This window comes from Ursus americanus, chromosome 33 (assembly GCF_024610735.1).
Source record: "Ursus americanus isolate L20-20 chromosome 33, mUrsAme1.1.p, whole genome shotgun sequence".
Taxonomy (NCBI): domain Eukaryota; kingdom Metazoa; phylum Chordata; class Mammalia; order Carnivora; family Ursidae; genus Ursus; species Ursus americanus.
In genome coordinates, this window is record NC_142159.1 from 10,658,114 (window position 1) to 10,680,204 (window position 22,091).

Below are 22,091 nucleotides of genomic sequence, written 5' to 3' on the forward strand. Positions count from 1 at the left end.
TGCATGCTGCTCTGGCATGGAGCCGAGCGATCTTGGAGACTCTCTGCGTCCCCAGTTCCTGATTCCAGAACCCAGTGAGGTTCTGGAACACCAGACTGCCACCTCACTAACTCACACCGGAAGGTTAGGGATTTTTGGAGCCTGTGCAGTTGTGGTAGCTCAAGGGCTGAGGTTTCCGGATCTTCGGGTAGGTAAAGTTTGTGCGGGGACTCCCGTCCCATGGTCATGTTCGGCTGGAGGTCAGAGGTCAGCAAGGCTCCACAAATTAGATTCTGGGGAAAGCAGCCCCCTGGCGAAAGGGCAAAGCCTGGGCTCAGGTGCCAAGTACCGTGCTCCTGGGAGGCCAAGCAGCAGGCTTCCCCCATTCTAGTCCCTCCCTGCCAGCACAGCAGGGCCGCGGATCACGTAGGCTCTTCACTGTGTTCTGCACACCCTGATGTCTCTGGAGATCCACTCATTCAGCAGATCCCTGCGGGGCAGGTCCTGCGGTCCACACCTCCCCCCCTAGCCCTGGCCTGGGCACACACCTTATAGGCGCCTGCCCTGAGCAGTCCACACTGGTTGGCCTGCACAGGGGCACAGGCTGTTCCGGAAGCCGCCAGTCTCGGTAGTTCTGGCGGGAGAGGAGGGAGGGGAGAGGCCAAGTCCCGGGGCCGCTAGGGAGCGGCGCTGCCCCAGGGCCGAGGGTGGAGCTTTCCCAGTCGGCCGGGAAAGGGCTGGGCCCGGCCTACATGTGAGGGCAGGGGAGAGCGACGGCAGACTCTTTCCTGCGGAGTCCGGGTGGTGGACACGCCCGGATCTATTCCCGGGATCCCCTACGTGACTCTGAGCCGCCGATCACTGGATGTCCCAGATTCCCGGGGCCCAATCCCCGACTTCAGATCCTCAGGACCTTGCAAGTCGGACCCCGGATCTCGCCCTGGGCTCCAGATCCCCGGAACAGGACCTCTGGCCGAGTCTGGATTTTCAGATCCCGTACCAGATTCCCCGATACTGAGATCCCTGGATCCGTAGCCACTGGCTCCTGCCCCGCCCCGGGTGCCCAGAGCCGGGCGCTCGACGCCCGAGCGCCCCCGCACGGCAGGGCCGTGCCTGCGGTCCGGAGCCCTGGAGCCCGCCGGCAGCTGCTGGCAGGACCCGCTGGCCGAGGCGCTGAGCCGGGGCCGGCCCCACGCGGCACCTCCGGGCCGGGGCTGCGCGCGAAGCCGGCCGCTCAGCGTGGTCTACGTGCTGACCCGGGAGCCGCAGCCCGGGGTGGAGGACGAGGCGGGAGCCGAGGCGGAGCCGCTGCCCCTGCGCTGCTTGCGCGAGGCCTGCGCGCAGCTCCCCGGACCGCGACCGCGACCGCAGCTGTGTACCCTGCCCTTCGGGACGCTGGCGCTGGGAGACACCGCGGCGCTGGATTCCTTCTACAACGCGGGTGAGAGCGCGCTGGGGGCGGGGCCGGGGATGGGGCGGGGCTTAAGGTCCCGGGGCGGGCCGAAAGGGGCGTGGTTCGGCGATTCCGGGGAGACCCCGAGATGGGTGTGAGGTCTGGGGGCCACAAGGTGAGCTAGGCTGAGGGGTTCGAGGTAGGGCCATGATAAAAGTGGAATTTAGGGGATCTGGAGCACGGTCCGGCTTGGGCCGGGACTTAGTGGATTCAGGCCCGGAGCCTCCGGGGTTCAGGGTTGGGGCTTAAAGCACTCTGAAGTCGGCACGGAGCCTGGGCAGCGGGGTTAGCATTGAGGCGAGGCTGGGTGCGGGGCGGACTGTGGTATCTCAACAGTGGGGTTGGAGGGCTCAGCCTCAAGACGATCTCGCTTGGAGCTCGTGAGGGCGGATCCTGGGAGGTGGAGCTTGGACTAAGGAAAGGGGCGGTTCTTGGGGGGCTGGAGCCCAGAGGTGGTGACACACTACTTCCGAGGATCGGGCTAGAGAGGCAGAAAGAGAAACGAAAGGATCCTTCGGCGCGGGATTCTGGGCGAAGGAGCTTAAGTTATGAGGCCCCTGAAGTTGCGAGGTAGTGGGCGGAGCTGGAGGCAGGGCAGCGGCGCTAGGGGGCGGGGCCAGAAAGGTGGCTATTCCCGCGCTGGTCACACCTCCCTTCCGCCGACCCGGACGCCCAGCCCCTGACACTTGTTCATCCGAGAGTCTGGGAACAAGCTTGTCTGATGGCCCTAAAATCGCAGCCTAAAAATGAAGGCTGACTCGACCTCGAGGACACAAAGACACGTCCTTAGACTCTCACGTCTCACATATGTTGACGCACACAGGCCCTCGCAGACACTGTCACACACAGAGGTACAAACAGCTATACACACGCAGGCACAGCACTGTCTACACACACTGCTGGTATCGGCCCCTTTCAAAAGACTGCGTTGAGGACTCAGGGTAGGGGACTTCTGTGTCTGCGCAACACCTGCCTTTCAAATGGCCTGGGACAGGCTGGTGGCTGGTGCACAGCTCCTTTTCTCCACGCTCAGTGCCCACAGGCTCTGAACAGTGGGATGAGGGTCCCAGCCCGCTGAGCTCAATCCTCTCCAGCAACACCACAGATACCATCCGTTCTGTATAAGAGCCAGAGGAACCTAGAAGGGGGAAACTGAGGCCAGAGCAAAAACTGGACCCTGCTGGAGTCCCATGGGAAGGCCATCTGAGCCAGGATGGCTCCCCAGTCTCCTTCCCCACCGAGCGAGGCCTCGGGGCTCAGGGCCTCCACCTGTGTGCCCACAGACGTGGTGGTGCTGGAGGTGAGCAGCTCCCTGGCACAGCCCTCTCTGTTCTACCACCTCGGTGTGCGGGAGAGCTTCAGCATGACCAACAACGTGCTCCTCTGCTCCCAGGCTGACCTCCCTGATCTGCAGGCCCTTCGGGTAGGTGCCCGGATGGATGGTGGGGGCGGGCTGGGGTAGGGCCTAGCCAGAATACCAATCTGACTGTCCCCTGCAGGAGGATGTTTTCCAGAAGAACTCGGTGAGCAGAATCCACCCTTCGCTCCAACCTGCCCTTCGACCTCCACCACCTTTCCTGGCTTCCTCGGTCACCTCTGACCTCTCTAATTCTTCTGTTATCCGTGTGGCCCTCTGTTCCCTATTGCCAACCTTCTTGACGTGTGCCCCTTCCCTGCTGTTCCAATCCCCACTGGTGCTGACCTCTCACCCCCTCACTGTCCCTCTCTAACCTGGTGCCGACCTCTGACCTGCCCTGATTCCTGCCTCCCTCCCACCAGGACTGTGTTGGCAGCTACACGCTGATCCCCTATGTGGTGACAGCCACTGGTCGGGTGCTGTGCGGTGATGCGGGCCTCCTGAGGGGCCTGGCTGATGGGCTGGTACAGGCCGGGGTGGGCACTGAGGCCCTGCTAACGCCCCTGGTGGGCCGGCTGGCCCGCCTGCTGGAGACCACGCCCACGGACTCTTGGTAATGGGGTGCAGAGAGGGGGCGCCAGGAGGAGGCTGGTGAGGGCACAGCGGGCTGGGGCTGAGGGACCGGCCCCATCGTTCTCTCCCCCTCCCTCCCCTGCTGGGGACATCAGTGGCTACTTCCGGGAGACCATCCGGCAGGACATCCGGCGGGCCCGGGAGAGGTTCTGCGGGCAGCAGCTGCGGCAGGAGCTGGCTCGCCTGCAGCGGAGACTGGACAGCGTGGAGCTGCTGAGCCCCGACATCATCATGAACCTGCTGCTGTCCTACCGCGACGTGCAGGTGTGTGGCCCTCCGAGAGGCAGACAGGGCAGCGGCACTAGGTGTCGGAAAAAGCCCAGTCCGCCTCCTGGCTGTGCCACTCGCGGTCTGGTGGCTTTGAGCAAATGATCTGGTGCCTGTGAGCCTCAGTTTCCTTGTCTGTAATAGGGGATGATCGTGTCACTATCTCCCAGAGCAGCAGGGAAGTTGGGGCACACAGTGGGCTCTCTGTGTAAGGTGTGGGGCGTGGGAAGATGGGGTGTCAGGGGACCCCAAACTCAAGGTTTTCCTCAGGGTCTGGGGGGCGATGGGACCCCCCCAGAGGCCATCGTGCCAGCATGTGCCCATCCCCCCTGCAGGACTACTCAGCCATCATCGAGCTGGTGGAGACACTGCAGGCCTTGCCCACCTGTGACGTGGCCGAGCAGCACAACGTCTGCTTCCACTACACGTTCGCCCTCAACCGGTGAGTGGCAGAGCAAGGCTCAGGTCCTAGCCGCCTGGGGACATGGGTCTCTGCCGTGTGAGGTCACTGCACTGTGGGATCCGTGCTGTTCAGGGACTTCGTTGACCAGGGTCACACTGATGTCACATGGGCCCTGTGGTTCTATGACTGCCGCCTGGGGTGTGGTGGGCTGGTGCTGCTGCCCTCCGAGTGCAAACAGCTGCCACAGTCACTGTCCCTCAGAGTCACAGCTGTTAGGAATCACTTCTATCTGGGATCATTACTTCTAGAAAGGTCAGTACTGGCCAGAGTCACAGCGCTTCTGGGTTCATTATTGTCAGGCCTTTGGAAGGGTCTCTGCTGTTCAGGGTCTAGGCGTTCGTGGATCGAGTGGGGCAGGGCCGGCAGGTTAGCCCCCGGCCTGTCTTCCCCTTTCCCCAGGAGGAACCGGCCTGGGGACCGGGAGAAGGCACTGGCCGTGCTGCTGCCACTGGTCCAGAGTGAGGGCTCTGTGGCGCCTGACCTCTACTGCATGTGCGGCCGTGTCTACAAGGACATGTTCTTCAGCTCTGGCTTCCAGGATGCTGGGTACCGGGAGCAGGCCTATCACTGGTAGGGGGCACCAGCGAGTGGACCGTGGGCTGGAGGACGGGGCTGTGGGCATCGGGCCAGCCCTGATTCCCCTCCCCCACCCCAGGTATCGCAAGGCTTTCGACGTAGAGCCCAGCCTCCATTCGGGCATCAACGCGGCTGTGCTGCTCATTGCTGCTGGGCAGCGCTTTGAGGACTCTGAGGAGCTCCGGCTCATCGGTGCGTCCCGGCCCTGCGCCCCTCGTCCCACCAGCAGGCCTCAGAGGGACCGGGGGAGAGTGTGGGGAGAGAGAACCCCGGGCTGGGGCTGGGGCTGGGGCTGGCCTTGGCCCCTTTCAGACCTATTCTGCCTGAACCCGCATCTGGACCGTCAGACCTGTCCTGGGCCCTCAAGAGCCCTTGAGGCCACAGGTGTTCCTACGCCCACACCTATGTTCCTTGGGCACCGAGTTCGACATACACTTGTTCCCCAGCTTGAGCTCCTACTCCCACCTGAGAGTCATACCAAAGTTTTCATCTATATCTTTTTTTTTTAGATTTATTTATTTATTTGAGAGAGAGAGAGAGAGAAGGAGTGGGAGAAGGGGCAGAGGGAGAGAGAATTCCAAGCAGACTCTGCACTGAGTGTGGAACCTGATGCGGGGCTTGATCTCACGGCCCCGAGATCAAGACCTGAGCTAAACCCAAGAGTGGGATGCCTAACTGACTGTGCCACCCAGGCACCCCTCACCTGTTTCTTTCTATGTTCCTGCCCACATGGATGTTGTGGCCCACACCTGGGCTTTGCCCAAACCTGCAACCACACCCTAGGGCTCATACCCCTCTCTCCCAGGCATGAAGCTGGGCTGCCTGCTGGCCCGGAAAGGCTGCGTGGAGAAGATGCAGTATTATTGGGATGTAGGCTTCTACCTGGGAGCGCAGATCCTCGCCAATGACCTCACCCAGGTGGCACTGGCCGCAGAGCAGCTGTACAAGCTCAACGCTCCCATATGGTAGGTGGCCCTCTCTGCGGTCCTGGCCTGGCCCCAGCTGCCTGCTCCTGCACGGACACCCACCGGCAATCGGGCCTGAGCCCGGAGCCACTGATGGGCCCCCTTCCGGACCAGTGCCTGCCACACCCGGTGCCCATGTTCTGGCTACACCCAAGCCAGTCCGCTCTCCCTGGCAGTGCTGGCTGGGGCTGGGGCTGAGTTGAGGACAAGGCTGTGCCTGCAGGTACCTGGTGTCCATGATGGAAACCTTCCTGCTGTACCAGCACTTCAGACCCACCCTGGAGCTTCCCGAAGGACCCCCACACCGGGCCCACTTTTGGCTGCACTTCTTGCTACAGTCCTGTCAGCCACTCAAGACAGCCTGTACCCAAGGGGACCAGTGCTTGGTGAGGCCGCCTAGTGCGGGTGTGGGACCTGGGAGAGGGGCGGGCCCCTTCTAACCCACCCCCTTCCTTGTCATGCACAGGTGCTGGTCCTGGAGATGAACAAGGTGCTGCTGCCTGCGAGGCTCGAGATTCAGGGTACTGATCCCGTGAGCGCAGTGACCCTGAGCCTGCTGGCAGAGCCCGAAAGCCAGGTGAAGTCACTGCGAGGACCCCCACTCACCACTCTGCACCCCTTCTCTGGAACCTTTCTCCCATCCCCAAACCAGTCTCCCGGTCCCCCAGCCCCCGCCTGAGATCCACCTTCTTCCGCCAGGACGTTCCCTCCAGCTGGACCTTCCCAGTGGCCTCCATCTGCGGTGTCAGGTGAGAGGCGGGACCTGGGGACGGGTCCCCGGAGCGGGGGGAGGAGGGGTGCTCCGTGGGCTGGCCAGCGCTCACAGCGGTTCTTCCTTCCCAGCTCCTCGAAGCGGGACGAGCGCTGCTGCTTCCTCTACGCACTTCCCCCGGCTCAGGACGTGCAGCTGTGCTTCCCCAGCGTAGGGCACTGCCAGTGGTGCGTGCAGCCCGTCGGACGGCCGGGATGCCAGGGGAGCGAGGGAAAGGAAGGGACATGTTCCCTGGGTGCTCTCGGCCCAGGAGGGGTCAGTTTCCGCCCGAGGTGCCCCTCCCGTCGGCCTGACCTCCCTCACCCTCAGGTTCTGCGGCCTGATCCAAGCCTTGGTGACGAATCCGGATTCCACGGCGCCCGCGGAGGAGGCGGAGGGCGTGGGGGAGGTGCTGGAGGTGAGGAAGGGGGGCCCGGGAGCGCGAGGAGAGGGGAGGGAAGGGCCGGGGGCCCTGCTGAGCCCCCATCTCGCCCACGCCCCGCAGTTTGATTATGAGTACGCGGAGACGGGCGAGCGGCTGGTGCTGGGCAAGGGCACCTACGGGGTGGTGTACGCGGGCCGCGAGCGGCACACGCGGGTGCGCATAGCCATCAAGGAGATCCCGGAGCGGGACAGCAGGTGCAGTGTGCGGGGCCGCGCGGGCGGGGAGGGGGTCCTGTGGGCAGAATGGCAGGGAGCACGCGGGGCCGTGTGGTCTGGAGGAGCTGTGGGTTGGGGATAAGGTGGAGAAGGTCAGAGAGGGGCTTGTGGTTGGGACAGGTCCTGGGGGCGTGGTCTGCCTGGTGCTGGAGTTGGGTGAGCATCTCTGCCCCAAACCGGCCTATTCCTCTCTTCCTCCCTGCCCCCAGGTTCTCTCAGCCCCTGCACGAAGAGATAGCTCTGCACAAACGCCTTCGGCACAAGAACATCGTGCGCTACCTGGGCTCGGCCAGCCAGGGCGGCTACCTCAAGATCTTCATGGAGGAAGTGCCCGGAGGTACGTGCCCTGTGTGGGATGGCGGTGGAACTGGAAGTGTGGGGCAGGGGGATGGGGCCCGGCAGGGGTGGGGAACCCTTGGGGAAAATGAATCCTCCCATGTGTGGGTGGGGTGGCCCAGAATTAGCTGACGCAGTGCACTTGGGTGGTGCTGGAGTCTGGGTCATGGCATGGGTGTGCCTGGGCCTGGAGCAGAGAGCTGAAGGCTGGAGTGAGTGGGTGCCAATGATGATCTTGGACTGCGTCTGCCCAGGCAGCCTGTCCTCCCTGCTGCGGTCAGTGTGGGGACCCCTGCAGGACAACGAGAGCACCATCAGTTTCTACACCCGCCAGATCCTGCAGGGACTCGGCTACCTGCATGACAACCGCATAGTGCATCGAGACATCAAGGTAAGCCCTGCTGGTGGAGGGGGGACAGGAGGGCATACGAGTCTAGACAGAGACCAGCAATTTACATTAAGAAGGCAGACCCCTTAGCAAAGCATCAAGCAGGCTCCCTAGGGAACGAGAGAACTTCAGACCTGAAGCCAAACGAGGCGCCAGTTCCCAGAGGGTCATAAGTAGGATGGCAGAGGGAGGACGTTGATAGAGGCAGGGTCAGTCTGCTATTGTAGGAGATGGGATCCCGGTAGAGGGTCCAGTTCCGCCATCAGGAGCCCAGCCTGATGTCCACGGAGCACAACGTCCACTCTACCCAGGGGGACAATGTGCTGATCAACACCTTCAGCGGGCTGCTCAAGATCTCTGACTTTGGCACCTCCAAGAGGCTGGCAGGCATCACGCCTTGCACTGAGACCTTCACAGGTAACGGGGTGTGGGGTGGTGAGCGGGAAGAACTCTTAGGACCTTCCAGGGAATGGTGTTTCTCCTGGCCATGGAGTTAGAGCCCTAATGGGGCACGGAACCAAGGGCCAGGGATTGAGCCAGGGGTGAGGTGATAGACTCTAGAACTGGAGCTTGAGTGGGTGACGATGGTGAATTTAGTGCCTGAAATGCAGGCCGGAAGTGTTGATGCGGGCAGAAGTGTGTGATGGGGTTCGGAGTGGACGATGCTGTCCAGGATGTATTTGTACCCGACCGTGGGTGAGGGAGTTGGCATGCAATGGAGTCTAAGATGAGTGAGGAAACTCAGGATGGTTTGACCACCGGGGTAGGTGATGGGAATTGTGTGGATGACAGAGTTCGGGGTGGGCGCGGGTAGTTAGAGGAGGAGAGCCCCTGCCACCCCCACATCATCTCAAGCCTAGATGAGCATTATGGCTCCTGCTCCTGCCCCAGGGACCCTACAGTATATGGCGCCAGAAATCATTGACCAGGGCCCACGAGGGTATGGGAAGGCAGCTGACATCTGGTCACTGGGCTGCACTGTTATCGAGATGGCCACAGGTCGCCCACCCTTCCATGAGCTGGGGAGCCCGCAGGCTGCCATGTTTCAGGTGAGACCCCTCCTGGTCTGGCTCATGAGGTGGGGTGGAGACAGACCTAGCCCTGAACACCTCGAAACTTGACCTTTGTCCTCCCTGACCCCTCCCAGGTGGGTATGTACAAGGTGCATCCGCCAATGCCCACTTCTCTGTCAGCGGAGGCCCAAGCCTTCCTTCTCCGAACTTTTGAGCCAGACCCCCGCCTCCGAGCCAGTGCTCAAGCACTGCTAGGGGACCCCTTCCTGCAGCCTGGGAAGAGGAGCCGCAGCCCTGGCTCCCCCCGACATGCACTGCGGCCCACAGGTAATATGCAGGTGGAGGGAGTGGGCACACTGGGGTGAGGGAGAGGAGCTGCGGCAGTGAGAGGGCTGAAGGGGGGCCCAGGCTGACAGCCTCATCCCTCCCGCAGACGCCCCTTCGGCCAGCCCCACTCCCTCAGCGGACCCGACCACCCAGCCCCAGACATTCCCACGCCCTCAGGCACCCTTTCAGCACCCACCCAGTCCCCCGAAGCGCTGCCTCAGTTATGGAGACACCAGCCAGCTCCGGTGAGAGCCCAGGGTCTTGGAGCGGCTTTGCCTCATCTGGGTTTGCCCTTGTACTCCCTCTGGAAAAGCCCCCGTTGGGGGCCTGGGCACCTCCAACCACTTGCAAGGATGGCCTTTGGTGCCTCCTCCCCGATGCCCCGACTTGTATTTATTGGCTGCTTCAGTGCCAGGCTACTCTCCCTTTTCCTCCTGTGGGGTGGGCATCAAAGTAAAAGCAGAGCCAGGATTCAAACCCTGGGGTGGAGGTGGCTGGACGGTTTGCCCCCCTCCGTCCACCTGCAGCTCCCCATTGTACTAGGGTGCCCGAGGAACCCGGGGCCGAGGAGCCCACGTCCCCCGAGGAGAGTTCTGGGCTCAGCCTGCTGCACCAGGAGAGCAAGCGCCGGGCCATGCTGGCCGCCGTGCTGGAGCAGGAGCGGCGCGCGCTGGCGGACGGTCTGTGCCCCAAGCAGGAGCAGGTGGGTGTGCCCGCCGCAGCGCCCCCTGGCGGCGAAGCCTGGACCGGAAGCCGGCGGATGGCTGCCCCACGCCTCCACCCCCACCCGCAACTCTCTTGACTCAGGTGGGAACCCACCCACTGCCAACCCCTCTTCCTCCTCAGGGGCCCCATCTGGGCAGGAATCATGTGGAACAGCTACTGCGCTGCCTCGGGGCGCACATCCACACTCCCAACCGCCGGCGGCTGGCCCAGGAGCTGCGGGCGCTGCAGGGGCAGCTGCGGGCCCAAGGCCTAGGGCCTGCGCTTCTGCATGGACCGCTCTTCGCCTTCCCAGATGCGGTGAGGGAGCTTTCTTACGGTTCGGGCAGCCCAATAAGAGGTAGTGAGCTCCCTGTGCCTGGGAATGTGCAAGGACTTGATATTGCAAGGTTGCATGTCTTCCCTGTAAAGATACAGCCATCAGAAAAGGGACATCTACCCAATCCTAGTTTCCCAGCTCCTCCCTCTGCCCCAAGCCCGCCTACCCGACTTGCCTCTGGCACAAGGCTTTCTAGGCCTTTCCAACTTGAGCCCCACCTCTGAGGCCGCCTCGCCCTTTCTCCCTCTCCAGGTGAAGCAGATCCTCCGACGGCGCCAGATCCGCCCACACTGGATGTTCGTGCTGGACTCGCTGCTCAGTCGAGCTGTGCGGGTAGCCCTGGCTGTGCTGGGCCCAGGTAAACCCGAGAGCGAAGTTGTCCTGCCCGCCGGCCAGGCTGTAACCCCGTTGGGGGCGTGACGTGCACGCGTGGGGCCGGTAGGGGGCGTGGTTAGTGGGGGTTAGGCTTGACCAGGGCAGGAGGGAACAGCTGGGCATCCAGAGCCTTGCGCCCTCTGCCGGGTGTCTGGGGGTGTCCCAAATGGGCGTCCTTTCCCTGCCGGAGCTCACCCCAATCCCTTGGATTGGCAGAGGTGGAGACGGAGGAGGTCCCACCGAGGTCAGAGGAGTCGAGTAAAGAAGAGGAACCCCACTCCAAGCAGCAGGAGACCTTGGTCCAGCTCAGCCGGCTCCCGGGGGAACCAGAGCAGGCACCCCCGCCCCCGGTGGTGCAGCTGGGCCTCTTGCGAGCAGAGACTGACAGGTATGGGCCGTGTGTGCCCCTGGCCTCCGGGCCAGCTTCACCCTCCCTCCCCATTGCATTCTACTGGCCCAGCCTCTGCGCTCTCCAACAGGCTCCGAGATGTCCTGGCTGAGAAAGAACGGGAGTGCCAGGCCCTGGTGCAACAGGCGCTACAGCGGGTGAACGGGGAGGCCAGGACCTGCACCCTGGCCACAGAGCCCCCAGGTGAGGGGACCTGGCTGGGCAACATTCACAGCAAGTGTGAGGCAGCTTCTGCCAGGAGGTACCCCTGGATTGACCACCTGACTTCTCCTCGACAGCTGCTCTTACGGTGGACCAGGGCCTGGTGCAGTGGCTACAGGAACTGAACGTGGATTCAGGCACCATCCAGATGGTGAGGGGGAGAGTGCCGGCCATCCTTGACCCCCACCCACCAAAGACTCCATCTCTGCCCATCTTTCAGCTCTTCTCACTCTTTCCCTCATGCACAGAATCTCAGTACTGGAAGAGCACTTAGTGTACCCCCCATGGTACAGATGAGAAAACAGGCCCCAGAGGGCTGTCACCTGCCCTATCCATACCGGTAGCAGAACAGAGCTAGTACTTGGGTCTCTGCACACATCTTCCTCTGATTTTCTTTTCCACTGTTTCTGCATCTGGGTCTTTGTCCACAACCAGCTGCTGAACCACAGCTTCAACCTCCGTACCCTACTGACCTGTGCCACTCGAGATGACCTCATCTATACCCGCATCAGGTATGTCCTGAGCCCTCCAGGAATGCCCCACGCATATGGCTTCATGGTGGCCAGATCCTGACCCCCGGCTACATGCCTGCCTTGGTTCCTCCCTGGAAATTACAGGGACACCAGGGTCCCCCTGGGGGCAGAGGGGGCATCAGGCAGACAGTGGGGTAACAGAGAGAGCCCAGGGCCTTATTCTGGCTGAGCCACACCGAGCCCGCTCTCCCCAGGGGAGGGATGGTATGCCGCATCTGGAGAGCCATCTTGGCACAGCGAGCGGGACCCACGGCAGTTACCTCTGGCCGACAGGAGGCCGAATGAGAGCTCCGAGACAGGAGGCGGGACCCAAGGACGGATGAATGCAGAAGACACATGCAGCTTCTGAAACACCTATCCCAAGTCTCAGGGCCAACTGGAGGAGGCCAGGTGGATGGGGGTAGGGTAGGGCCCAGGCCTAGCCCCAGTGGGGGGAATCATCCATAGAGATGTCCCAAGCATATCAAGTACCACCAGGCAAAGACTATTAAACAGAACACCTTTGTACGCTTGGGCCGTGGCAACTTCTGAGGTATGGGGAGTGGGCGGCCTGGGACCAGCTTTCTGGTCTTTCTGTCTGAGTCTAAAGTTCCTTCACCTGTTCCTCTTCAGTTCCCTCACCCTTTCCTGCCATCACCCTCGCTGCCCAAAACCAGACATCAGCCCTTGCTGCCCTTAGAACAGACTTTATTGGTTTTAGCCACAGGCAGACCCTGAGCTGGGGGACCAGAGAGGAGCTGGGTGGAGCTCAGAGGGCAGCTATGTCCTGGGGGTCAGGTTGGTTCTGAGGGGCAGAAGGCCATGCACCCACTCACACGGTCGCTGCAGGAGTGTTTGCCACAGCTGCTTCTCCTCTGGTGTGGAGTCCATCCAGGGCACCTGGAGCCCATAGCTGCTGCCTGGATACGTGCAGAGGGGGGTGAAGGACATGGTCACACTGGACACCCTAGGTCCCAAGGAGCACCTGCCGGGTTCCAGATTAGGCACTGCCACTCCCAGTTCTCAGTGGACACCAAAGCTCAGGAAAGGGTGGAGAAGTACCCAAGGCCACACGCTGAGCCCGTGTCCCTCAGCATCAGGTCTCCCCGGGGCCCTGCCCCACTCACCAGTGCCCAGGCTGAGGCGTGTGCCCCCCAGCTGGCGGCTGGCCAGGGCCCCATGTTCCCAGACGGAGAGCTCAGCACAGGCCTGGCATAGGTCAGCAGGCCCGAAGCCATCATAAACCATGGTGTGGTTGAACACAGGGCTGAGGCTGCGTCGTACCACCCTTGTCCGTTGGCGGCTGGCCCGGCTGTCATCAGGCAGCACTGAACTGTGGGGGAGGTGGGCTGCCGATCAAGTGGCTATCCCCTCACGCTCCCCAGAACCACCCAGTCACCACATCCTACCCATTCTCCCTCACAATGTCCATGTCCTCTGGCTCTTGCCTGGGACCTGGCCTCTAACTTCACTACTCATGGACTCTTGGGCCAGCCACCTCCCAGGACCCCAGAGTAATGTCTCTGAAATACAGTTCTGCTACTTCCCTGCACAGGGACCTTCATTGGCTCCCTGTTGCCCCCAGAAGTGGTTTCCAAACTTTTTGAAGCCTCAGAACCCTTTCTTCGAGATAAAATATTACTCAGCAGTAAAAGCAAAACAACGTCTGTGTGGAATCAGGGCTGGGAACTTAGAACCTGATCCACCTAACTTCATCCCACTCTCTGAGTGGGGGGTAGCCCCTGCAGGCACTGAACCGCAAGTTCAGGGCCAAGCCCCACAGCCTGGCCTTCCAGGTCTTTTCACGGAAGAGCCCCTGTGACCTCCCAGGTCCCAGCCTCAGCTCTCCAAGTCCTAAGGGTGCCAGTCACTCTGAAATGCAGCTCCTCAAGGATGTCTTTAACTTTCCTGATTCCAGGCTTTTGCTCAAGTTGTCCCCTTCACCCCTGCACAGCGGACAAAGATCAGACTGGGGCGGGGGACCAAGGGTGGTTGATTAGGGGTTTGTCTGAGGTGGGGAGCTCCAGAGCGCGTTGGGGGGGGGGGCGGTGGCGGTGGAGGAAGGGAAGCCGGGAGGTCCCGATGCCCCTCACCACTGTACGTAGGTATCCAGGGTGCCTGAGCGCAGCGGCACGAGGTCCTGAGCTTCCTTCACCCAGAAGTGCAGCTCCCCGCTGGGGGGCAGTCCCGCGCCTGCCGAGAGGCTCAGCTCAGGCCCCGCCGCCCCACGCCCTTGCGGGACCGTAGGCCCCCTCCTGCCGGGGCCGGTCCAGCGTGGCCCCTCGCGGGGCGGTCACTCACCCTCGGAGCCGGCGGGGACGTACTTGAGGGACAGGGAGAGCAGCCCGCGGCTGGGGAGGTCGTCGGGGGAGAGCGGGACCTGCGAGAGGCGAGAGGCGGTCGGGTCAGGGGCGGGAGCGGGCCCCAGCGAAAGGCGCCGTCAAGGGGTGGGGTCGCCAGACCCCGATGGGGCGCGGCCAGCGGGGAGGACCGAACCGGCCGCCGGGGGCGGTTGAGGTTGCGAGGCCGGGGGAGGCTCGGCGGAAGGCGGAGGCTGAGAGCGCTGGGGGAAAGCGCGGTGGGGTCTCCCCACCCGTGCCGGCTGCCTCACCCGGGGCTGCAGGGGGAGCCACGTGGGCTCAGAGTCCCAGTCCCACGTGTCGAGAGGCACTTCGACTTCGCCCAGAAAGATGTTGCGACCCAGGCTTTCGCGGTGCCACACGGACAGGCTCAGCACGCGGCCCCGGAGCTCGGCCTGCGGGACGGAGTACTGGGGACAGGAGGTGCGCTTTAACGGACCACGGCGGCTGGCCCCCGGCTTCAGCGCTGCGGGAGTGTGGGCCGGGGCTTGTCCTACCGCGCTCCTCGCATGAGGGAATCCGGGGGAGCCCCGAAGGGCCTTAATGGGGTTCCGGACTGGCGCCACGCCCACCGCTAGACTGACCCACTGGAGAACGCCCGGACCGAGGGCCTCCCTGCGGTTCCTGCCGCACAGCGGAGGATCCGAGCGACGGGCTACGACCGTACTCTGGTACCCGTGCCACCCGGCCCCCGCATGAAGGGGCGTCCTGTTCATTAATGGGTGGCCGCCCGGTCATCGCAGCCTCACCCTCAGAGTCTCGTTGAAGACCGGGTTCAGATTCCGTTTCTTCACCGCCGTCTTGCGCTTGCTCTGCTTATCCGGGAGGAGGTAGCCTTTGACATAGCTGGAACGTGGGAGGGGAGGGGAGGACCGGAGCTTAATGGGGGGCCCTCCCAGCTCCTACCCTCCTATCCAGGGGGCCTCCCCAGTCCCAGCCCAGAGCATAGGTTCCCGTTATGAAGCGCTTTCCAGGAGTTATCTCATTCGACCCCCATGACTCCCGAGGACGTTGATACTCCCATTCAGAAGACGAGGAAGCCAGGCCAAGAGGAGTGGTGGGGTGGGGCAGTGAGAGCGGGTCTGGCACTCACGGGTCGGAGCGGTGGCGTCGCGCGGCCCGCCAGGCCCTGGCACTGGATCACGTGCACGCGCAGCTCGGCGGTGCCCGGCTCGTAGCGCAGCGCGAAGTGCACAGAGCCGCGCACCTGCACCGCGCCCGCCTCGGCCTCCCCGGACAGGCTCAGCTGGCTGCCGCTCAGCTGCGGGCGGGGGTGGAGGTCAGGGCGGGGGTGCAGGGCTCAGGTCCGGGAGGGGGAGGGTGGCGGGGGGCTCAGATCAGGGGGCGAGGGAGGGGTCAGGCCGGGGCTACGCGTGGGGATATGGGGGAAAGGCGTCCCCCACCCGTCTCCTCCATCCCCAGGCCCTCGCCCTCACCCCTCACCGTGGAGGAGTTGAGGCTGGACACGGAGGAGCTGCTGCTGAGCATGCGGTCGAGTGAGAGGCCGGGCCCCGGAGCCTCCTCCCCGTTCTCCAGGATCTCGGGCGCCGGCTGGGTCTGGGTCTGGGGGGCGGGAAGTGACTGGGCGTCTTCTCTTTTCCAGCCCCTCCTCCGACGGCTCTCAGCCTGGGGCAGGGGCACTCCCCGCCCAGAATCCGCTCCGGGTCTTGGGAGCAGCCGCGGGCCGCGCCCGCCTACCTGGGCTGGGGGTGGCGGCGACTCCGCTCCCCGCGACCGCGGCTCCGGCTCCAGGTCCGCCTCCTTCGCAAAGACCTGCGGATCTCGGGGGCCCGGGGCTGGGGTGGGGCATAAACTGAGCGTGGCCCTCTCCTGCCCGCCCCTAAGCAGATTTGGAGCGACTGGTTTGCCACCCCCTGGTGACCTGCAGATTCAGGCCCCAGTGCTGCGGGAAGCCCCTGAGACCACACACCACACACACACACACACACACACACACACACACACACACACACACCAACGAGAGAGCGGGAAGGGGAAGGAAGGTGAACACAGGTGGTTGGGGTCACTTAGAGCCCCCTCTGGTCCCTGAGACCTCTCTGTACTCCCCAACACACACCCTCCCACTCACCTTCCTGGGCATGGGGCTCTTCCTCGTGATCGGAAGCCTTTAGGGGGACACATGGTGAGGGGATCTCAGGTTTCTGAAAGAAGCAAGGGGTAGAGGTCACAGTGGGGACTTTTGATGAAAGTCAAAGGTCACGATGGGGTCAGAGGCCGGAGGCTCCAGCTGGCTACCCCAGGTCGATTTAGCACAGCCCTGCAGGCAGGGCTGGCAACCAGCTGCAGGGCCAATCAGTCGGGTCTGTGCTTCACACCCCCTGAGTCTGGGCCTGCCCTGCCTGCCTCCCAGGGTCCCACTGGTGGCAGACAGTAGTATCAGAGTCCTGAACCTCACCCAGCTCAGTCCCCCACCACCCTGAATAGCCGGATTCTGAGATTCCCTTAGAGGCCAGGTCCGTGTCCCCATTGGAGAGAGGAGGATGACAGCAGCGCAGACCAGGGTGTCCAGTCCCCACCGCTACTCCAGGGGCATGGCAGGCTCATTCCTTAGCTCATTCAGCCACTTCTTACCTCAGCCTTGCCGAGCGTCTCTTTGGGTGCCTTGTCCATGGGGAGCCTAGGAGAAGGGAGAGGTGGTTGTCAGGGGAGAGGCCCCAGGGGACTGGTGGACACCCTCCCCTCCCTGCCAGGTCTGCCAGGCCTCCTCACCTGGGCTCCAGCTCCTCTTCCGCTTCTTTCTCAGCAGCTTCAGCCTCCCCATGGCTGCCTGGAGCCCGGTGTCCTGGTTGGGGTGCGGGTGGGGGGAGAGTTCTGTGAACCCTCAGTCTCAGGAAGTCTGGCCTTTGGAGATGCTCGCTCACCTCCCGGAGCTCGTGGAGGGGCAGTGCCCGCCCCAAAACACACAGTACCAGGGGCCCTCTCTTCCTGTGCCCTGGGCTGTATGAAGCCCGCCTGACCCCAGGGAACTCCTCTCACCCATGGAGCTCTTCTTTCTGCGGATAGAGGCTCGGACAAGATCAGAGCCAAGGTGGGTGTGGTGGTGCCGTTGTGAGCGTGCTTCCTGGAACCAGTCTCCTGTCAGGATCTTCAGCTGCCCAGGGTCTGCCAGCGAGGCCCGGAGCTTGCTGGAGGATGGGGGAGGGCGTGGCTGTCACCCAACCAACAGTCCTGCCACCTACTCTGTGTCAGGCCCTGTACCTGGGGCCACAGACACAACAGCAAATCAGACTCAATCCTAACTCTGGATCAAGGAGCTCAGGTTGATGGGGAGACTGGATCCAGAGTAGACAAGTACACTATAATGAGGTGTGTACCATGATGGATGTGAGAAGGGCCAGCTTTGCCTGTGGGAATCCGGGAGGGCTTCCCAGAGTAGGTGACATTTGAATTGCTTCTTGAAGGACAAATTGGAGTTCTCCAGGCAGAGAAGGAGAATAATTATTATTCATTAAGTGACTATTGTGCATAATCCCTCCTCCTGATTCTAGGAGGTAGTGCTCCTTAGCCCCATTTTACAGATGAGGAGTGGTGCTGGGGCGGTCAGGTGAGTTGCCCAAGGTTACACAGCTAAGAGGTGTCTTTCTGTCCCCAAACACTACTTGTAAGTCTCATGTTCCTCTGTCACTGCGCTCTTCCAGGAAGAAGGAACAGCATAGAAGTGAAGGGTGTGTTCAGGGACTCAGAAGCCCTGGAGTGGCTCTAGCTGACACTCTGGGTATGTGTGTCAGGGGTGGGGGGTTACTGGTGGAGGATGGAACTGGGGAGGCTGGCAGGGACTACTCAGGGAGGCTTTGCGGAGCACCCTTAGGGGCCTGCCCCGGACACGAGGTGCTGAGGAGCCATGGGCGGCTTCAGCAGTGGTATTAAGGACAGATCTGGGGAGCTCCAGCTGCTGCATGACCAGTGGGTCAAAGAGGGCAAGGCTGGAGGCAGGAAGGCTGGTCAGGGAGCTGGTGCAGCCACCTTGGGGGAGGTGGAGGGCTGTGCTGGTTAAGGGCGGGGGTGACCAATGGGCAAAAACAGGAACCAGCCAGCTATGACAGGCCACACATCGAGAGGCAGCAGGGGCGCACTTGGGCTCCCAGCGCCCGAGACTCGGACTTCCCGGGCTCCCCACCCTGCCTCACCTGACCCGGCCCTCCTCCAACTGGCGAAGGTGGGCGTCTCGCTTCAGAACGTCGGCGATGGCCTCCTGCTCCTCCTCTGTCAGGAAGCTGAGGTCCAACAGTCCCTCAGCCTCAGGCTCTGGCTCGTGCGCCATGTGGAGGCCGGGCAGGGCCCAGAGCCCCTCTTGAGATGGGTGGCCCCTCTGGGGCATCAGCTGGGGCAGTGCCCCAGCTGGGCACACGTGGCGACCTGGGGGCAGATCAAGGGGGCAGGTCAAGCCCTGCCCCAACACAGGGCACATCCTGGAGCTGACTGCTCTTTGCCCACATACATGCCCAGGTGGCGGGCACAGTACGGCTCCTGGAAGGCTGAGCTCAAGGTGGCACGAGATACACCCATGGGCCCACGGACCTGCACGCACTGGCTCGCGGACATACGGACACCCTTGAAGATATGCAGAGCCATCCAGGCACACGCACTGACACGTGTAGACACACCCACCCGCAGTGAGATGTCCACCTGGTCACACGGGAGCCTGGATACACCTGCATAGACAGGCGCATGCGAACCCGTCCTCCACCAAGGACCCTAGGCGGTCTTAGTCCCAGACCCATGGCCACACCAGGGGATGGGCCTGGCATATTCTGAAACCTGCACGCGAGGCCCCACAGAATGTACAACTCGGGACAAAAACATGACCCGAGATACACACAAATCACACTGACTTTGGCACACACATTGCCTCTCCACCAACTGGATTGTGGGCTCCTTGAAGACAGGGACAGGGCCTCACCCCAGAAACCCATACGTTGCCCACAACAGACGGTTGGTAAAAGTTTGATTAACTGAAGGCAGAAAGACACCTGCACACACATGGGGAAGGCACACACACAAACACACACCAGACACACAGGCACACACACACGCACACACACACCTATCTGCTCACCACCCCCCTCCCTCCCTGGGAACCTCCCAATATGGGCTCCCTCTCTCCACCCTTCACCTCCGCCCTGCCCTGGCCCATTTGGCCTTCCTGTCTGAGGCAACCTCCTCCCCAGCCCACACCCGTACTTCCTCCCCCCTGAGGTAACCGCCGTACCCACTCCCACTGAGGCCTCCAGCCAGGGATGCCCCTGCTACCAGCCCTGCCCTCTTGCCTGGAGCCCCTGGGCCCCTCTGCTCGGGCCACATGGGTTCTCCCCCTTCCCCTGAGCCAGGACCTGGCCGGGGTCCCAGCGGTGGAGGCCAAGTGCTGCAAAGCAGCTCAGGCCGCTCAGGTACCATGGTGACCCCGGAAGGAAAACATTTGCCAGGCTCCGAGGGGCATGTGGACGTGGCAAGGGGCCCACGACTGAGCCGTGGGCAGAGCGGAGGCAGGGCCTGAGCCCACTGGGCGCTCTCTCCTCCCCTGCTGCCCCTCCCATCCCCTCCCATGCCAGCTCAGGGCACCAGGCAGGGGAAGAGGGTTCTCTGGCAGGCAAGTCCTGGCTTGTGCCCTCCCGGCTGAGTCAGTTCGCGAGCCCGAGAGCACCTTCTCCCTCTGCTGCCCTCCCCTCGCCCGGGGGCTGGGGTTGCTGTCTCTACAGAGCACCGCGTAGAATCCTGCGTGAACGCCTGTGTGCCCCGTATTAACAGTATTTCCTGAACATCTGCTGTGTTCAAAGTGCTGGGGCCGCGCACGGCCGGGGGCTCTTCTGTGGCCTGGGGCCCAAGGCTGCGTGACATCGTGCCCTGGCGAGAGGCTTGGTAAGGCGCACAGCTCCGCACACCTTGGCGGCTGTGAGGCTGTTTGTTTTGTGGGTGTGAATATTGTGTCACTGCCTGTGTGTCGGTGCGTCATGTCACAATGTGATGCCGCGTGGGTGACTGTTGTCTGCGTTCAGTGACTTTCTGCGTGACAGCACGGTGGGGTACACGCCGCGTACTTTACCCTCTGCTGGATGTGGCTCTGGGCTGTCGTGCTGCGTGCTCTGGGGCCCCGGGGACCACTGGGGTGTGTGTGTGTAGAAGTGTGGAGGTGGGGGATGTCCTGCAGGTCCGCCTGGGCTGGGCTGGGGGCAACTGAGCCTAGAGTCCCCAGTAGCACCCCCCGCCCCGTAGTTCCTTCTCCTTCTAGAGGCAGAGTACAGTGTCCGGTCCTCCCCACCCAGGTTCAACACTATGGGACAGACCCATTGGTCAATATGTTCCAGTCCCAGACCCACTCCCACCTCCCCCGACCCCCAAGGCCCCAGAAGGTACCCAGCATACCAGGTGGCAATGTCTGCCCCTTGGGACACTGGCAGGGAACGCTGGCCCTGAGGTGTGTTACCTGTAGGGGTCCAGTATGGATGAGACACCGTCGCAGGGTGACCTGGGCTCTCCTGCACTCCTGGCAGCCGAGTTTCAGAGCTGAACTTGGGGAGCAGAGCAGAGAGGGACTAAGGCTGACTCAACCAGCGGCCCAGCCCCACGAGCTGCCCCGGAGGAGGAGGAGGAAACACCTTCTGAGCAGGGCCTGATGCAAAACCGGGCCTGGACTCCTGGCACCCTGGGGGTGCACCCACTCCTTGGCTTTCAGAGAACCCAGAGCTGATTTGGTGGGTAGGAGACACCTGGGGCTTGGCCCCAGCTCCTTTGCAGACTCACTGTAACTCCTGTGAGCAGCGCAGAAACCAACCCCTCAGAGCCTGGGGGGGACTCATCTGTAGGATGGGCGGCGTCCCACCCCACCTGCTGAGTTGCTGATAGGAACTTGCTTTGAAAGCAAGGTTAGAAATCTTTCTAAGAAGCAGGGTCAAGGAAGGACTATAGACTTCAGTGAGATGACGGAGTAGAGTTCCTCCTCTGCCACTGTGTGACCTTAGGCAGGTGTTTCAACCATGCTGAGCTGCAATTTCCTCCTATGCAACTATGGGCGGAGGTGTGAAGAGCCTATTCCCAGGGACCAGAAAGTGACTGGCCAGCGTATAGAAGGAAACTGGTGGCCCCTCTCCATCCATTCATTTTGACAACCACTGCTCCTCCCTGTTCACATGCACCTCCGGGGAAGCGCTGGCCACAGCCCAGCCGTGCTGTCCCCTAACTCTGTATCCTCCACCCCCAACCAAATCTTCTCTTAGTTCCAAGTTCCCACTGCTGTGAACAGCCCCCGGCCTCCTGCTGCCTGCTGCCAGTGCCCAGACCGCCCCCCTCCTGTCCCCATCTGTCCCCCATTGCTGGTGCTCCCCTACTGCCCAGGTGTCTGTACTGGGCCAGCCTCTTCTGAAACCCTCCTCCTCCCCGTCTCCTGGCCTCCATTCAGCCCCTCCAGTCTTGCCAGCGCAAGGCTGTCAGAGGGACCTTTCAGTGCCCTACTTTTATCTGTCATTCCTTAGCTCTGGAAGGTGCTGCAGACAACCAGGGTGACCCTCTGGCTCGTTCACAAAAGTGCTCCCAACCAGCCCAGCCTCCCTTAGACACTTCGACTAACTCTTGGGCTGCCCTACTCCTCAGCCTGACCCCCAGATCCCCCCACCCCGTAAGTGAAGCTCTGATGTCCTTGTCTCCCACATCATTATAGGCCTACCCAAAGACTCTGCTTCCGCTGGTGCTCCCTAATCCCCAGCTGCAGGAGTGCTCTCCCTACTTGCCCTCCTGGGGCTCCCCTGCCTCCGTGCACTGCACTGCGCTTAGGTGAAGAGGCAGGCGCCTGGAGGCCAACAGGTCTGGCTTAAACTTCTGGCTCTGCCACATGGTTCCCCCGTGGACTTGGATCAGTGACAATCTCTGTAAGCCTCACTCTCTGCCTTCATAAACCAAGGGCAGTGACAGCAGCCATCTCCTGGGACTGCTCTAAGGAGTGTCCCCTGGCTTGCTTCCAGCATCCATTGTCCTTCTCTTTGGTCACAGCAGCCAGGCCTTTGGAGAACAGC

General features: G+C 62.4%; 2 protein-coding genes across 2 annotated transcripts; one reads left to right on the plus strand and one right to left on the minus strand.

Moving 5' to 3' along the window:
* The first annotated feature begins 16 nt into the window (after positions 1 to 16).
* Positions 17 to 12,240, plus strand: MAP3K6 (mitogen-activated protein kinase kinase kinase 6). The gene is made up of 31 exons (XM_087858715.1): positions 17 to 187; positions 1,015 to 1,420; positions 1,467 to 1,547; positions 2,716 to 2,855; positions 2,932 to 2,955; positions 3,212 to 3,402; positions 3,518 to 3,686; positions 4,025 to 4,131; positions 4,552 to 4,722; positions 4,808 to 4,920; positions 5,534 to 5,693; positions 5,917 to 6,079; positions 6,160 to 6,270; positions 6,393 to 6,442; positions 6,537 to 6,632; positions 6,775 to 6,862; positions 6,950 to 7,083; positions 7,314 to 7,441; positions 7,695 to 7,831; positions 8,140 to 8,245; positions 8,720 to 8,877; positions 8,976 to 9,168; positions 9,275 to 9,413; positions 9,712 to 9,871; positions 10,015 to 10,191; positions 10,463 to 10,568; positions 10,802 to 10,973; positions 11,065 to 11,177; positions 11,273 to 11,346; positions 11,631 to 11,707; positions 11,923 to 12,240. Exons 1-31 carry the CDS (start codon positions 17 to 19, stop codon positions 12,011 to 12,013), a joined length of 4,206 nt encoding a protein of 1,401 aa, XP_087714841.1. The 3' UTR covers positions 12,014 to 12,240.
* SYTL1 (synaptotagmin like 1) lies at positions 12,163 to 20,668 on the minus strand. Its single transcript, XM_045782248.2, is given in 16 exon segments — positions 12,163 to 12,627; positions 12,835 to 13,040; positions 13,801 to 13,900; positions 14,009 to 14,087; positions 14,319 to 14,477; positions 14,817 to 14,913; positions 15,161 to 15,186; positions 15,188 to 15,328; positions 15,511 to 15,630; positions 15,766 to 15,863; positions 16,157 to 16,229; positions 16,660 to 16,705; positions 16,798 to 16,870; positions 17,065 to 17,213; positions 18,216 to 18,444; positions 20,510 to 20,668. Coding segments are annotated over 15 exon segments (1,698 nt in total). The 5' UTR covers positions 18,407 to 18,444; positions 20,510 to 20,668; the 3' UTR covers positions 12,163 to 12,487.
* Positions 20,669 to 22,091: the final 1,423 nt, after the last annotated feature.

Bases quoted from the DNA above. Each gene is read 5' to 3' on its own strand.
- MAP3K6 (XM_087858715.1), top strand. From the start codon at position 17: ATGGAGCCGAGCGATCTTGGAGACTCTCTGCGTCCCCAGTTCCTGATT. The intron at 5,694-5,916 runs GTAGGTGGCCCT...CTGTGCCTGCAG, and splicing joins AAGCTCAACGCTCCCATATG to GTACCTGGTGTCCATGATGG. The intron at 8,246-8,719 runs GTAACGGGGTGT...CTCCTGCCCCAG, and splicing joins TTGCACTGAGACCTTCACAG to GGACCCTACAGTATATGGCG.